The 17,449-nt window shown below is 39.6% G+C and overlaps 1 protein-coding gene across 6 annotated transcripts in view; it reads right to left on the minus strand.

The window, feature by feature from the left end:
* Positions 1–3,627: 3,627 nt before the first annotated feature.
* The window catches only part of LOC137370152 (neurocalcin-delta), a 382,023-nt gene continuing 368,201 nt past the window's right edge, over positions 3,628–17,449 (minus strand). For 3 of the 6 annotated variants that reach the window (XM_068032388.1, XM_068032384.1, XM_068032387.1), the window contains 2 exons: positions 10,287–10,392; positions 3,637–6,774 (listed from right to left, as the gene is read on the minus strand). In XM_068032388.1, the coding sequence (XP_067888489.1) occupies positions 6,677–6,774; positions 10,287–10,392 (204 nt within the window). In that variant the 3' untranslated portion in view covers positions 3,637–6,676. Of the gene's footprint in view, positions 6,775–10,286; positions 10,393–17,449 lie in introns of all 6 variants that reach the window. The other 3 variants (XM_068032385.1, XM_068032386.1, XM_068032389.1) reach the window with 2 other exon arrangements.

The following is a 17,449-nucleotide window of genomic DNA, read 5'->3' on the forward strand; positions in this document are numbered from 1 at the left end:
GGTCCGTGGATGTTAGAACAAACGAAGGAAAATTGGAGGCAGGACAGGTACCAGTTTGGATCAATGACACCCAGTTGGAATACTTAGCTAGTCACACAAATGATAAAATTACCAGGTGCCAACTCAGAAAACTTAAGGTATGGAAAGGTCAGGAATGTGTAAATACAGGATCTATGAGTATTGGAGTAGTGTTGGGAATACCTGTAATTCTGAGAGATAAGTTCGGGATGCAATTATATGAAGTAGAAAATATAGGGGTGATAAGGGGAAAAGATTACATAAAATACTATGATATTTTACCCTACGTTATGGAAATTGGAAAAGAGGTAGTTGGAACAACATTGTCTGAGTGTAGTCTGGAAAACCAGGTGATCATATGTCCTCATCCTATATATATATATATAAAACAGCAGAATCAAAATGTGGATTTAATGCCACTGTAAATTGCACCATGGAGACTAGGAAAACATTGTCAGGGCTAACCCATGTGGCCTATATGGGAAAGGGGAGATATTGCTTAACCACCACAACGAAGGAGTACCAGTATGGACATAACCTGACTTGTCCGGTGAGCAACAGTACATTTTGGTTCAACCCACAAAGAGTGGGGAAGATGGAGTTGGTAGACATACAAAAACAAAAGACAGAAAGTATTAAGGAGGGTATGACAAATTACCTCTGGGAATATACTATTCAGCCATTGCCCACACGCTTGGGTAAAGAGAGCCAGCAGCTAGAAGTCATTGCTGTAGCGTACTACAATCTGGAACAACGGTCGAAGAAGCTACAAGATGAGATTGACGAGATAAACGATTCTACCTGTTGGGAGGACTTATGGAACTGGGGGTCAAACGTGCCGATACACCCCTGGTTTAGAATTATCTCCCATGTCCTGATAGTGGTTTCGAGTATCATGATGTTATATGTGACCTACTTAATTTGGCAATTTAAGAAATTAATTAGGCGATGTGAGGGGATGTATGAATACAGGTTGGACAGCTACCCAAAAGGCAATCAGTGTTCGAACTTGCTCTATAAAAGGAGAGACAATTAGTTATGCCATAAAAGGGTGATTGTATAACCTATTCGTATATACTTAAAATGAATTAATGAATGATCAATATGCTGTAAGAATGAAATTGCGGCTGTGTTATGTTCACACAATTGATTGATTATGTAATGGTGATGATTTAATTTCTCACGGGGATGATCAGGATGGCGCAGCAGATGTGGTCTGCACCAGGATTTTTCATCATGGCAGGAAGGGTTGCTGCTCAGTGCATGCTCTGCCATGCCATAACCCGGGAAAGACACCTTCAGTGACTGCAGCAGTGGGCCCACAGCCGTGGGGCCCTTTTGTGCATTTACAAATGGACTTTATACAAATGCCTAAATGTATGGGATACAACTATGTGTTGCTATTACTGTAGCCAAGTCTGATTATTCCACAACAAATGCTTCAGCCTTATCTTTTCCACTGATGTGCTGGGCTCCCCCATAATTGAGGATGGGGATATTTGTGGAGCCACCTCCTCCTGTTAGTTGTTTGATTGTCCACCACCATTCATGACAGAATGTGACCTGTCCAGAGAGATGAGGAAAAGTTACTAGAATCTGATATTAGGGACAGAGTGACTGAGCACTTAGGTTAAACACAAAATGGTCAGAATGCCAGCATAGATTTGTAAATCTATCACAGTTTGAAATTTTCAGTTTATGCCCAGCCTCTACAGCGTTTTAGGGGGAGTGAGTTCTAGATTTCCATTACTCTTTGTGTAAAGAAATGCTTCCTGATGTGTCACCCTTGAATGGCCTAGTTCTAATTTTAAGGTTATGCTGCCTTGTTCTGGACTCTCTCGCTGGAGGAAATAGTTTCTCTCTATCTCCCCTATCAAATTCTTTAAGGTAAGTCACATCTGACAAGGTTACTAATCTTGCTGGAAGGAAGATAAAGGATAGCCTATGATGTTATTTATATGGACTGCCAGAAGGCAATGGATAAAGTTCCACATCAGAAAGTGCAAACAAAAATGGGAGCGTATGGAATTGCTGGCAACCTACTGACATGGTAGTGATTGGTTAGGAGGTAGGAGACAGACAGCAGGGATAATGGGTATATACTCCAAATGACAGGATGTGACTAGTGGTGTTCCCCAGGGATCTGCACTGGGGCCTCAACTATATTTATAAGTGACTTAGATGAAGGAAGAGAGATGCATATATCCAAGTTGGTCAGTAACACTGAGTTAGGAGCACAACAAATAGTGTAAATGGGAGCAGGAAGTTGCAAAGGGAAATTGATAGACTAACTGAGTGGGCAAAATGGTGGCAGATGGAGTTCAATGTGTGGAAGTGTGATGTCATCCATTTTGGACCAAATATTAATTATTTTCTAAATGACAAAGAAGCAGGAAACTATGGATGAGCAGAGAGATTTAAAGATATGTACAAAAAAATCACTAAAAGCCAGTAGGCAGGTACAAAAATTAATTAAAAAGGCTAATAGAATGTTGACCTTTACCTCAAAGGGTCTGGAATACAAGGGGTGAAAGTTATGTTAAAGTTATATAAAGCACTGGTTAGATCTCATTTAGTACTACATTCGGTTCTGGGTACAGGACCCCAGGAAGGATATATTGGACCTTCAAAAGGGTGCAGCATAGATTCACCAGAATAACACCAGGGCTAAAAAAGGTTAAATTATGAGGGCAGGTTGCATAAGAGTAGGCTTGTTTTCCCTTTAATATACAAGATTAAGCGATGATCTAATTGAGGTGTTTGAAATTTAATTAAAGAATTTGATGGGGTAGAGAGAGAGACAGAGAAACTATTTCCTCCAGTGGGGAGTCCACAAGACAGTATAACCTTAAAATTAGAGCTAGGCTGTTCAGGGGTATCGTTAGGAAGCACTTCTTTACGTAAAAGGTAATGGAAATCTGGAACTCACTCTCCCTTAAAACCCTGTTGAGGCTGGGGATCAACTGAAAACTTCAAATTGAGTGATAGATTTTTGGAAGGCAAGGGTATTAAGGGTTACAGAACCAAGATGGGTAGATTGATTTAAGATACAAATCAGCCATGATCTAACTGAATGGTGAAACAGGCTCGAGGGGCTGAATGGCCTACGCTTGTTCCTATGTTTCTTACTGGTTACAAAACATTTCCTGAAAGAAAAGGGAGTAGAAAAAAAAATGTTTGGACCAGTCAGCCACTCAATGTAGGCAACCACTAACACTGATTTAAAGGGCCAATGTAACCTCTGTACAGTTACACAAACAGAAAATACTGAAAATGCTGGAAATCTGAAATAAAAACAGAAATAGTTTCTGTTCCATTCTGACGAAAGGTCATCGACCTCTAACATTAACTCTGTTTCTCGCTCCACAGATTGTGCCTGACCTGCTGAGTATTTCCAGCATTTTCTGTTTTTACCTCTGAACAGTTGTTTGGAAGGCTTCTCGATTCTGTCGATGAACAGGTGACACAAAACAAAATTTGCATTGGAAAAATGTCATGTTTGAAAAACACTATCATGTTACTTGTATGTGGCAACATCGTAATATAAAACTTTCAGGATTTCATAGCTCAAAAGCACAGATGACCTTTCCCTTTAATTGTAGATTAAAAAAATATGTAATCCAAAATGACTTCTTATTAATTAGAAAACTAGCAGCAGGATTAAAAATGAGTAGCTTGTAACTATTTCATTCTGCATCTTCAAATACCAATTTGTTTACTTCAACATTACAATACTGTTGCACTGAGAAACTACCCTCCCCATTTGCAGTGAAACTAAGAATTCATTTATATTGGCAAATTAATGCTATTGTGTGAGGAAACAATGGAACTGTTTAATTTAATCTCATTTTAACAACATGAATTGGTAAATATGAACAAACCTCAGTCAATGCTTATAAAATATGTAGTATGATGTTAAGCTTCAATGATAAAATCCCTTGCAGGTCTAAAAATGGCTGATTTGTCATCACTACTTTCCTTGAGGTTCAATGCTTTCAAAAATGAACTTCACAAACAGCATTGTGTTGCCCTTTGACTTTCCTCATACAATATAACAGCAAAAATCTCTATTCCTGTTATTACAGGAAGATACATGCAGATTATATTAAAATGAAATAAAATATTTGAAGAGATTCACCATCTTAATTGTCATCTCACTAATACACTACAAAACAGAGAAACTGATTCTTATTCTAAGGAAAGCAACTGATTATCTTGTCTAATGTACAAATGGAAACAATCACCCAGGAGACATGTCAAAAGGAAACTCTAGTCTCTATTCTGAACAGAATGAAATAAACAAATTTCAGTAGTATATTCGCAAATAAAATCCCAATAAACATCTTGCCTATTTTTACGTCAAAATGTTGTAGAAAGATTACACAGCATAGCTACATAGTACGAGCTGGCCATGGTGAGGTGAGAAAAGAGAGCAGCATCGACTTGAGAAAGTTGTACAATTCAAGCACCACGCAGTTCAAACACATCAAAGGATTTTGTTTACAGGTAAACTACAGAAACCAATTACTTTTAAAATGGCTAGTTCTCTCCTTTAGTGTTGCATGCCAACATACAGCACTTATCCATACCATTAGTATAAACAATTCAGTAGTTATAACCCTAATATGAATTTAACCAGGCACGTATCAATACAAAGAAATTTCTTGTTGGTAGTTTGGTCACCAATTATTGTCTGATTACACAGTAACTGAGATCTGTGTAAATTAGATACGACTTCAGTGACACACAGAGCTGCCAATTTCTCTTAGACTTCGCTCTGGGCATGCAATACTTAACTTTAAGATAAATAAATCCTGAAAAGCCACCTTACCTACTGATTAGAAAACTCAGGCATTCGTGGTTGAATGGTGATTGATGAGAGAGATGACTGTGGCAGGAAATGTTTTTTCTGCAGCTCCCTTAAGTACTTTTCAGAGCTCTCTCTACAGTCACCTATTGCCCCATTAATGTTTCCAAACTGTAACTTCTGAAGAGTTTTCCCTGTGCATATTTGCATTTCCTAGTCTGCCTATCCTGACTGCATATTCTTCACGAGACTGTCCTATTAGTAAGCTGCTGTTTGGGACTATGGCCCTTGAAAAATAGTGAATAGCATTGGGGTAAGTTGCCACACTATGGCGTAAGAACTGCTTGGTATTATCTACCAGATTAGTCTTGAAAGAAAGAATAATTGTTTAGGATGCAGATACGTTCTACCCTTATTATAACATGATTTAAGGGAGCCAATCATTTGTGTGTTATAGTGAGGCTTGCACTACAGTAAATGTCCTATAAACTATATTTAAAAATCTCACATCTACATGCACTTTCCGTGCCAATTTTATAAATTCCTATGTTCATATTTATGGTGGAACTTGCCTATGTAAACTTGTCACATCGCAATTACACCCTCCCACAAGTGATGGTGTTGTAGTTCCTCAGTTTTGTATCTCCCTGCTCCTCAGCATATACTGCAGAGAGATGCCTATCCTCCAACTGACTCTACTTCTCAAATTGCTGCAAGTTTTGTTATTTAACTATAAATAATAATATAAAATCAAAGTATTATATAAAAAAATAAGTACAGAATGTATGACTTTAAAATGGAGACTCCGTTGTATCTGTGTGCCCTGGTCCAATTATCTATTGTTCTCTTCACCTGAAGACTACACTTGGTCTCAACTCCCTGGACAAAACGTTCCCCTTCGGCAGGTCAATGAAATCAGTGGGAAGGAAAAAGGGACAAGGTGTATAACAGGAGGCCTACCCCACTACTGCCCGTTTTACACCACTGCCAAAGTTGAAGGTTTCACCCTGTGTGCAATGGCGACCAGTATAGCATAAAGTGTGACATGAAAGCATTGGCAGTAAACCTTTAGCAGCCTCATGACAGAGAGCTTTATAATAATGGCGCATAATAATCCTGATTGTTTTCCTTTAAATTTCTTTAAATTTTATTTGTCAAACTATAGCTTCATCTAACTCAAGTTTAGCAGAAGGCAGTTCTAGCTCTAATACATGAGTACCCCTATTATAAGTTCTATAGTACTTGGATCTCACATTTATAATAGATCCACTCCCTTAACTCTAACACTGGGTTTGATTGCCTCCCAATATACTTGAAGTATTAGCATCTGTCATACAAAGGCTACAACATTAACATTCACCTGACTGACTTCTGCTTGCTTTTAACAACATTGATAACTTTGCTTTCTCTCAATGCAGTGGGATGAAGAGTGACTGGCATCTGATCTGCAAGGGCATATCTCTCACAGAAGCAAGTATCTGCTGTCTTCCAGTTCCACTATTAAGAGGTGCAAGGTTACAAGTCCCTCCTGAATAGAAATATAATCAAAGCCTTATAAAACTACTTCCTGTTCTCTTTCTAATTCAAATTAAAAATATCAAATATCTAAGAGATTTCTGTTCAAGGTGACTACAATTATTGTACCAATACATTCACACAGCTAAAAAAAAGTTCTGTAATATTTCCAGACACAGTGTTTAATTAAACAGCCATTTACAAATTCAGAATTAAAAAGCAAACAAGGCTAAAAGATGGCAGATTCGACCATGAATAGATGGCTGAGCCACCAGTAATGTAATGGCAGGAAGCAGAAACACAGTCACACTAAATGTCATTTTCTTCATTTTGGAATTAGAATTGACCAGCAGTGCTGGGATCACACTGAAGGAGACGGACGATGGAAGGATCACTTTTGGCACCTCGGATGAACTCTTCAAGGGATAGCTTTCCTAGAATAAACCAAGAAGAATTTCTAAGCATGAACCATTAAAGATTAATCAAATAGACTGGAAAAGCGGAAAGTATAGATGATTGGGCAGATGTTGTACAGTGAAGTAATGGTTATTCCAAACACAATGTTGTGAGCAACCTTTTAATAATAAGCCACTTTGTTTCCCTGGGAAACATCAGACTTAACTGTGTATTTCAGGAAAACTCTCAAAGACTGAACTGCATAAATCTGTGCTCAAATCGCATTTCATCTCTCACCCCATATTGCCACATGGTCCTAATGCTCTTTCACCATCAATCAATCTAGATGACCAGCAGGCAAGATATTTCAGTTGGAAATTCCCTGTTAAGAATGAGGAGGAATGTCTCCCCTAATGCCCAAGTAGGTCAATGCACTGTAGGGCTAGGTACTGAACAGTACTAGAGGTCCAATTGTATGTAAAGATTTGGGGCAGACATCAGAAGTAATAATGGGTTTTGGAGGGACATATGGCCCTACCAAAATACTTGGTGGGCACATGCTCCCCTCATCTTCAATCCCCCTCTGCATTGCTACAATTCTGATGAGTTAGCTTTCCCCTGTATTATATATCACATAACATTGTCAATATATTGGATAAACAGGTTTTAAAAATTACGAATAATGAAAGCTACTTTTTCCTACTCAACTTCAAATTGCTGACCAGATGTTAAAAATTACAGGCAGGCTCTTTGATCTGTAGATTAGCCAAGATGGAGAAACCCTGGTTTTGAGGTGCTAATCAAATTCTTAGTTCTTTGAAAGGCAATGGGTATTTTATTTACAGATTCTAAAACATGCCAATCAGGCACAAATGTGGTTTCAGTTACTGGGAAAAGTTAAATTATGTAAATTTACAGATATCTAAATGGCTGAACTATCAAGGGAACATTGTCTAAATGTAGATTGTTTAAAACATCAATCCAATTTGCTCATTAGCATGGAATACAATGACTGATGGTCTGGAATATAGACTGCACCTTTTCTCACTATCTTCAGTCCAGTTTCTGGAATGGACATTGAATTTTTTTTTTATTCGTCCAAGGAATGTGGGCATCACTGGCAAGGGCAGCATTTACTGCCCATCCCTAATTGCCCTTGAGAAACTAAGTGGCTTGCTAGGCCATTTCAGAGGGCATTTAAGAGTCAACTACAATGCAGTGGGTCTGGAGTCACACGGAGGTCAGACCAGGTAAGGACAGCAGATTTCCTTCCCTAAAGGACATTAGAGAACCAGGTGGGTTTTTACAACAATCGACAATGGTTTCATGGTCACCATTAGACTAGCTTTTTTTGAAATTCCAGATTTGTATTAATTGAATTCAAATTTCACCATCAGCTGTGGTGGGATTTGAACCCATGTCCCCAGGGTTTTAGCATGGGCCTCAGGATTACTAGTCCAGTGAATTGCATGGGCCAACATGAGATTGTGTTGCCCACTTACAGCACCGCATCAATAAAGGTTTATGAAAGACTACTTTATCCAAATACTTTACTGTGTAATAAATGGTTAAGAAAGGCGTTCTGGAAATGACAATTTAACTCCTGTGGATATTCTGCTTTATTTATTACTAATAATTTAATAATACTATGTTGCATCAGTCTGCTTTTGTTTAATTACCTTAAATAAAAAATCTGATTATTTTAACCTAAAAGTGACTATCTGAAATTGTGGTATTTACTGTCTTTCATAGTAAACAGGAGAAAGCATGGGGTATTCCACATAGGTGCATTATACCATAGTTGAGGGATAACTGTTAGACCTATAACCCACTCATACCACACATAAGGGTGTAAGTTTCAGTTTGCAGGAGAGTGAGTCAGTTAGTCTGCTTATGCCCTTCTGCTGTGGTTGCAAGGTAAAAGTTGGGAGAAGACCCAAATTGTAACAGTGTCTTTGAAAAATATCAGGTAAATTACATCTTGACCTCTGATCTGCAGAGAGTTAGCTGTTCTCTGCAGCATCACATGTGGGGGCAGCCTTAGTGTCCCAAGCTAGGGAGAGGAAAGAAGATAGCCACCTTCCATGCTCCTTGCTCATGGAGAAAGCATCAGCTGTGATATTAGTCCATGAACAATTTAACAACACTCGCAGTGTGACACTCCCTGATTTGTAAAGGCTGCATATAACTGATCCATCAAGAACAAAAGGTCACATTCAATTGCTGGTCTTAGCTGATCTCAGCTGGGGTCTGCTCATGATTGGAAATCAGCCAAGGTGTCCACTGCTGACTCAGTTGCCTAGGCCCCAATACCCTCCCTACACTTCTCCACCTCACTTTCCTCTTTTAAGACGCATCTTAAAACCTACCTCTTTGACCAAGCTTTTGGTCATCTGACCTAGTATCTCCTTTAGCGGCTCAGTGTCAAACTTTGTTTCAGAACGTTCCTGTGCAGCACCTTGGGACGTCTAATTACAATAAAGTCACTATATAAATATTAGTTGCTGTTGTTGCTATTCAGTGACCCCTGCTGGAAAGAGTACATGTGTGCACAATGGATGAGGACATGAGTGTGCCCACTGTGACAATGCTTTTTCCCATCACTGACCACCCTGCCAATGCTCAAAGCTCCTCTTGAGCTACTACTAAAAAGGATCTTGTCGTACCAAATTTCTTCAGGAAAGGAGGGAAAAACTGGAGGGAAAAGAAAAACTCAGTGTCAGGCTCACTTATGGAAAATAGCTACTTGGGCCTAAGCAAAGAAGTGCAAGTGCCTGTAGATCAACGTTCTAGCAGGAGTCACTGTCTTCAGGTGAGAAAAGGAGACATGGCAGATATTAAATATGATGATAACTTTCCAACGTAAAGCAATATCAAACGCCACTCAAACATGGAAGCATTTAATGCCTTTGTGTGTTAGTTTTAGTGCACCCATTATCTCATGAACCGCATCATTTAGCAAATATAAACCTTTGGGTCAACAGCTGCATGAAAACAGCACGGACAGGAATTTTTATGATAAAGTTAAAAAGTGTACTAAAAATAGTGTATTCATGTCTGTATAAAGGCAACGGAATTAACTTAACATTCAGTGTTCATTTACTGCTCTTCAACGGGTCATGTCATGTTGACAAGAAATGTACAACAGTTACCATTTAACCTTGGTTTCCCATTCCTTAAATACAATGCATTCTATGGGAGTTGTATAAGAAATTGGTTATAAAAGGTAAGCACTAATGAAAGACAGTATATTCCGTTAAGTACTCTATTAAAGACAGAGGTGTAGACAATAGGTTATAGTTCGCAACTGACACTGCTTCTGGACAAAATGCAGAATATGCTGGTACTATATACCTTTCATTCTTTTTTTTTTTACCAGTGGCATTAACCAAGTTATTTTAAGAGTTTGTACATCAACACTATCATCAGTCAGCAAATGTAGCCCAGCGTGTCTTACATGAGAGATTATAATGATGTTTGAAGGCATTTTGTAAGAGTTAAAGGCTGGTGATGTTCATAAAGGAAGTCCGAGGTAGACCCATGAACTCACCATCACGGTTGGTGTCCATCTGTCTGAAGATTTTTTCTGTCCTTTTCTCAGGTGTTGACTCATCTTCTGGCATCTTCATCACAGAAGAAACCATCTTATAGATTGCCTGTATAAAATTAAAAGTACGTCAAACAGTTTTGTATCAACATGGATTCTCATTCATCAGTTGCTGCTGAGTTTGGATATTAATCTAATGATGATCTTGGGCACTCACGTCTTAGGTGTGCAAAATTTGGATGCAATGATCTTCTTATTTCTTCCTGCGGCTAAGAAAATAAGAAGGTGATCTGCTCCCTGTTACAAATTTTGGGCCTGCCATAGATATCCTTTCAGTACAGTAGCATGGATAGAAGATTGGCTGGCTGTCAGAAAACAGAGAGTATGCGTAAATGGGTACTTTTCAGATTGGCAGGATGTGAAGAGTGGAGTCCCGCAGGGGTCTGTGCTGGGGACTCAAATCTTTACAATTTATATCAATGACTTAGATGAGGGAAGCGATGGCATGGTAGCTAAATTTGCAGATGACACAAAGATAGGTAGAAAAGTATCTTGTGAAGAGGACATAAGGAGCTTGCAGACCAATATAGATAGATTGAGTGAGTGGGCAAAAATCTGGCAGATAGAGTATATTGTAGGAAAACGTGAAGTTGTTCACTTTGGCAGGAAGAATAAAAAAGCAGAGTATTACTTAAACGGAGAACGACTACAGAACTCAAAGCTGCAGAGAGATCTTGGTGTTCTGGTGCATGAGTCACAAAACATTAGTATGCAGGTACAGCAAATAATAAAGAAGGCTAATGGAATGCTATCCTTTATTACGAGAGGAATTGAAAATTAAAGTAAGGATGGTATGCTTCAGTTATACAGGGCATTGGTGAGATCACATCTCATATACTGTGTGCTATTTTAGTCTCCTTATATAAGGAAGGATGCAAATGCATTGGAGGCGGTTCAGAGGAGATTCACTAGATTGATATCTGGAATGAGTGGGTTATCTTATGAGGAAAGGTTGGACAGACTGGGCTTGTTTTCACGGGAGTTTAGAAGAGTGAGGGGAGACTTGATTGAAGTTTATAAGATCCTGAATGGTCTTGACAAGGTGGAAAGGATGTTTCCTCTTGCGGCAGAGTCCAGAACTAGGGGGAACTGTTTTAAAATTAGGCGTCGCCCTTTTAGGACAGAGATGAGGAGAAACTTTTTCGGAGGATTGTGCGACTTTGGAACTCTCTGCATCAGAAGGTGATGGAGGCGGGGTCATTGAATAATTTTAAGGCGGAGGTAGATAGATTCTTGTTAGGCATGAGAATCAAAGGTTATCAGGGTAGATGGGAATGTGAAATTCGAGACACAAACAGATCAACCATGATCTTATTGAATGGCCTACTTCTGCTCCTAATTCGTATGCTCGCATGTACAGTGAGATTGCCACTCCTATAAGCAGTCCAAAGTGTCTTATATTTAGGAATGCACCTGTGTTTCCCAATGTCAAATTATACAATAATTTGAAACCTTGCAGTATAACAACAGTAACCACCACCATCCCCCAATGATCTGAACTGAACGTCATGCCTTCACACATAACTTCATGCAAGTTGCTCCAAATTTTTCAAAGACTGACTGAAACACTTTAGTGAGATGAGGTCAGATACGAATATAAAAACAACCATATTATATTAGAAAGTATTTGTCGTGCAAATTCATTTCAAATAGCATGTTATCCAATGAAATAAGACAACAGGCATTTTCAAGAGAGATGAAATCAAATTGCAACATTTCAACTGAAATGCAATTGTTTTATTTACAGACAGAAAGTCACTGTACAGAGTGACAGTTATAATCACAAGTAATTTTGATTCAACAAAATGACAGAACCCTCCAGAACAAGAAAAATAATAAATTATATGGCACACTATCTCTATTAGTGGGCTTACTTAACTTTTCCTGTTTGGCTTACTATTTGTGATGAGCTCTGGGCTTGAGTTGAGCACATTTTTCCTTGCTGAGCCAGGCTTGCTTCCCAGAACTTGTTGACTGACTGACTGCTCAGATGCCTTTTTTCCTTATTCATTCTGAGTATTGAGATGAAGTGGAAGAGTGAGATCATCCATTCCTTCTTCATTCAAGGATTCGCCAATAGACCTGTCAACTAAACCAATGACCCGTTCTCCCCCAAGTCTATTCTCAGCAGATGCTCCCATGCTGGGCTCGCCTCAACAGTTGTGAAGATTCACTGAAATCTCTAAATTAACGTTAAATGTCTAAAGCACTCTGCTTCAGGTGCCTCCTCTGAATCCTGAATTACAGTTCCCATCTCCGCTGGATTGTGAATTTAACCCCTTGAGAGCCACACTTAACTCAATAGTAACGTTTTTAACATAATTTACACCAAGATTCTCCCATGGAGGCACAGTCAGAAACCCTGGAATGTGATATCCCACTTCAAAGCCTCTATCAAGTAGCTTGGAGTGACACAACTGCCAATTTTTCTGGTGCAAACTCTTTATCACATGACTTATACCGTAGGGCAATGTTCTAACCCTTTCTATTCATGTTCAATGCTGTAGCCTGGCAAAGAGTGCTAGCAGACTGCAGATTCCTTTGCTCTGCTGCAGCTCACTGCCCGTTATAGATTTTGTTCTTTGAAGAAGAATGGAGAAGAAAAGACTGTGGGAAGGAGATGGCCAAACAGCCACCAAGATTTCTTTAAGCATTCCAAAGGAATCTGTTGCCCCCATCAAAAATTATATGTACAGATTCATAAGATAAATCTTAAACCTGATTCAATTCAGATTCACTGGATTTCTCTTTTCTGACTTTGGAGCTGAATAGCAAGAACAGTACTCTGACTTGCTGTGCTATGTGTCGCTCTGAAGGATCCTGATGCTGACACTGGGTGATCATAAACATTTACAGTTCACCACTGACATTCCTCACCTCGATGACTACAATCAATTCACCAAGAGTACAGATAATTTTAATGTTTCAAATATAAAATGTATCCAGTATCTTTTTTTTTAACTATGAAGTATAAATGGAACATGATCCACTGGGCTCAATAGACCAAATGTTCCTTTCTCTCAATTCACAACAAGAAAGTGGCTTTGAACAGTTTCAAAGACAGAGTTAACAAAAACATTGGTTTATATAGCGATTGCTGCATGTAAACAATTTAAAGAGATTACTTTAGGGAAGATAGTGGATGTAATGTACTATAAAGTTGATATCATCACTATGGCGATGGCAAACAGCTGTTAAGAGGTTGCAGTCAACTATCAAAGGTATAGGAAGGCCCTCAGTTTAACACTTTCAATATCAAATTCTTCTGCAGCTTGTGAGTTATTTGCTGTTCTTTTTTACCAGTTATTTCCTTAACCTCTTCTTTCCAAGTATCCTCAGACCATGCACTGTACCCAGTTATGGCAGTTGGAATGCAGCCTGTCCCCTAGGCCCCTGCTAATGCTGCTGTAAAGCCATTAAGAGATTGGCAAGAGTAACCTAGGACAACTTAACCTCCAAACTGCATTCCTTGGGGTAGATTTTAACTATCTGGTCGCCAGCCAGATAATAATACCAGCTGGAGGTGTTGCATGATTCCCCTTAAAAGTGATGCCCCTTTAAGATCTTAGTATGCTAATGAGCTGATTGCCAGGACGTAGTCATGTAACTCGGAACCAGAGTCACTCTGCAACTGTAACACCCAGAGTAAGGTTCTGTAAATAGTTAGCTCTGTACTGTATATAATAGTTAGCTGTAATAAACCTGCTTGAGATCTTCAACCAACTGAATTCCATGCATCTTATTTATGTTGCATTAGACAACATAAAGAAGTCAACAACATTAAAGAATTCACTACTTGGCGGCAGCTGTGGTAAGAAGTCAAAGTCTGAAGTTGAAGACCACAGTTAAAACACCCCTGAAAAGACTTTTCCTATAACCAGTGGAAAGTTCAAGAAAAATACCGGCTCAAACGGTGAAAACTGAATTTACCTCAAGCTGTGAAAGACAGAGCACAGAACGACGGGCTGCAAGTAAATCAGGTGAGTCACTGTGCCGACGGGCGAGGAATACCGCTTTAAAAATAAAGCTTGGAAGCCCTTCAAAAGATCTTTTTTTGCCCAAAAGCTCTGTATAGAAAAAAAGAGGAAGACCATACTCTTTTCCCGAGCTGATCAAGGTCAGCACCATTACAGGAGGCATCCATTAGAAAAAAAGTGGGAAAACCCAGATCACTGCAGAGGCTTCATCCATGCAGCCAAATTTAAAAAAATTAAACTACTTGAGCGTGAATAAGAGCTTCCATTCATGAAGCCACAGTAAAAGAAAAACATTAAAACCACACCCATTGAACTGCCTGTGTTGTAGCTTCACCAGGTTGACACCTCATTTTTAGGTATGCCTAGTGCTGCTCCTGGCATGCAATCCTGCACTCTTTATTGGACCAGGGTTGATCCCTTGGCTTGATGGTAATGGTACAGTGAGGGTTATGCCGGGTCATGAGGTTACAGATTGTGGTTGAGTACAATTCTACTGCTGCTGATGGTCCACAGTGCCTCATGGATGCCCCATTTTGAGCTGCCAGACCTATTCTGAATCCATCCCATTTAACACGGTGGTAGTGCTACGCAACATGATGGAGAGTATCCTCAGTGTGAAAATGGGACTTTGTTTTCACAAGGATTGTGTAGCGGTCACTCCTACCAATACTGTCATGGACAGATGCATGTGGAACAGATAGATTGGTGAGGACAAGGTCTAGTAGGTTTTTCCCTTTTGTTGGTTCCCTCACCACCTGCTGCAGGCCCAGTCTGGCAGATATGTCCTTCAGGACTTAGCCAGCTCGGTCTGTAGCAGTGCTATCGAGCCACTCTTGGTGACATACATTGAAGTCCCCCACCTAGAGTACATTCCATGCCCTTGCCACCTTCTTCCAAGCGGTGTTCAACATGTAGCGGGAATATTGTAAATATGGCTAAATATTGCAGACGGAAATGAATATAACAATCGGGGTTGTTCAGACAGTGGTAAAGTGTGTGGGTGGTTTCCACTGTTCACCTCCCAACTGACTGTAATTGTGTTTTGCTTAAAATGATGAGTTAGTCCCTGAGTGTTTTTAGGGTCAAATAAACAGACAAATGTTAGGTTTTCTCATAGGTTAAACAAAAGACAACTATTTTTACACAGTTCCCGAAATGGTTGCATCCTCAATCTTCTTTTCTTCTTTGGCCTCCTTATCTCGAGAGACAATGGGTAAGCGCCTGGAGGTGGTCAGTGGTGTGTGGAGCAGCGCCTGGAGTGGCTATAAAGGCCAATTCTAGAGCGACAGGCTCTTCCACAGGTGCTGCAGAAAAATTTGTTTGTCGGGGCTGTTACACAGTTGGCTGTTTTTACACAGTTAAAAATATTAACTATTTTTACACAGTTCCCGAAATGGTCACAACCTCAATCACACACACATATACAGAGGAATAGATAGATGGAGAGAAGAGGGTAGGATGTAGTTAAAAGTGATGCAGGTATTCATGGTTTATGGTAAACCTACTGAATTTTCTCGGAAGGGCAATCTCTTTTAAAGGTGCAGGCTCGTGCATTTGTAATCTTGAACTGTTGAGGTGTTGTACATTTCTGGTGGTGGTAGTCACTTTCAGTTCTCTGCTGCAGCAAGTTGAAGTGTAGAATTAGCAGCAGGGCTTCTTCCTTGTTTTGGCTGGATCTCTTTCTACAGCCTCTCACTAGACTGCTTGCTGTGTTGTTGTTATGATCTCTCCTCTCTCTCCTGAGGGATATCTTTTAAGATCAAAATCCATCACGTTAGGTTTTCTGTTAGTTGGCCCATGGCCTTCTCCCCTGGCGTGACCACACCATGGACCAAGATATGGAATTCATGGCTATCTATTTATGTCTGGATGGGTACTATTCTGTTATGATGTGGCTACTAGACACCTTCTTTGTCTCAGAAGACCCATTCAATTCAAGAATGCCTCTTGAGGGTTTCAGGATGAGTGTAGTTAACACCTTAGTCTGGAATGTATCCTTTTGTGACAGTGAGGCAGTTTTTGAGTACACAGGCCAGGTCATCTGACCTTGGGCAGCCATCTTTGCAACACATTAACTTATCCTTTTAAAAAAAAGTGGACAATTTTAAAGAGTCCACATTGAATAAAGTTTGTATCTTAAAAGTTAGGAATATGATAAGTCTTTGCTGGGCATAACAGAGTATAGAATGTTGAGAAAGGATAGAGTTGACAAAAACAGAGATGGTGCAGTCCTATATGCCAGAGTCCCCAGGACATAAACAAAGTTGATTCTGTGAAAGGGCGAAAGTAACAGAATGAACTATTCTGGCAAGACATCTCTGTCATGGGAGTGTTGTTTTTTTTCTGTTAAAAACTAAGGGGATCTGTATGCCTTTAAGACCGAGAGAAGTTTTTTTTCTCGCTCAGGGAACAGCGAGTGCGAGCTGCCAGCCTGTTTCTAGGCAGCTGTAAGAGAGATGAGGTCACATGCTGTATTGTATCAATTTGACTGTGTGTAAAACTGGCTGGAACCAGTTTGTTCTGGTAGTCCAGAAGAGCCTCTCTCCCTGAAGGAAGATTTGTCACTCTCATCAGAAAATCTACATTGGCCTACAGGCTGTGTTTCACCTAAAGAGGAAAAAGACCCCTGAAGGAATCTTTGCATTGTTCAAGGCAGCAAATTCCTTTTTTACTTCCAGTCTCTGAGAAGTCTCTGCCTCAGGGGTGACTTTCTGTTGACTTTTATGTTTCTGAGGTTATGGAATTCTCAGGAAAGTTTCCACTGTTAGACTGCTAATTAAAATCCAAATAGACTTGTTGCTCTACTCTTTGTTGAAAGATCTGTGTGACACCTGCTGTAGCCAAATTGCCTTGAACGCATATCCATCACAGACTGTTCATCAAATTCGACTGGAGACTTCAAGTGGCATCTGACTATTAGCCTCTGGAACCCCCACCAATCTGGGAAAACAACCCACCAGAACTCACAACCGAGTTATTTTATTATTCCCAAGAGACAGCTCTGATTTAAAAACAAATATTTTTTGTTGGTTTTTGAATGTATGTGTGAGGGCATGAGGGTCTCATTATTGTTTAAGATTTAGTTTATTAATAAATAGTTAATTTGTTGTTGTTTAAAGAAAGCTGTTT

This window comes from Heterodontus francisci, chromosome 5 (assembly GCF_036365525.1).
Source record: "Heterodontus francisci isolate sHetFra1 chromosome 5, sHetFra1.hap1, whole genome shotgun sequence".
NCBI classification, from domain to species: Eukaryota; Metazoa; Chordata; class Chondrichthyes; order Heterodontiformes; family Heterodontidae; genus Heterodontus; species Heterodontus francisci.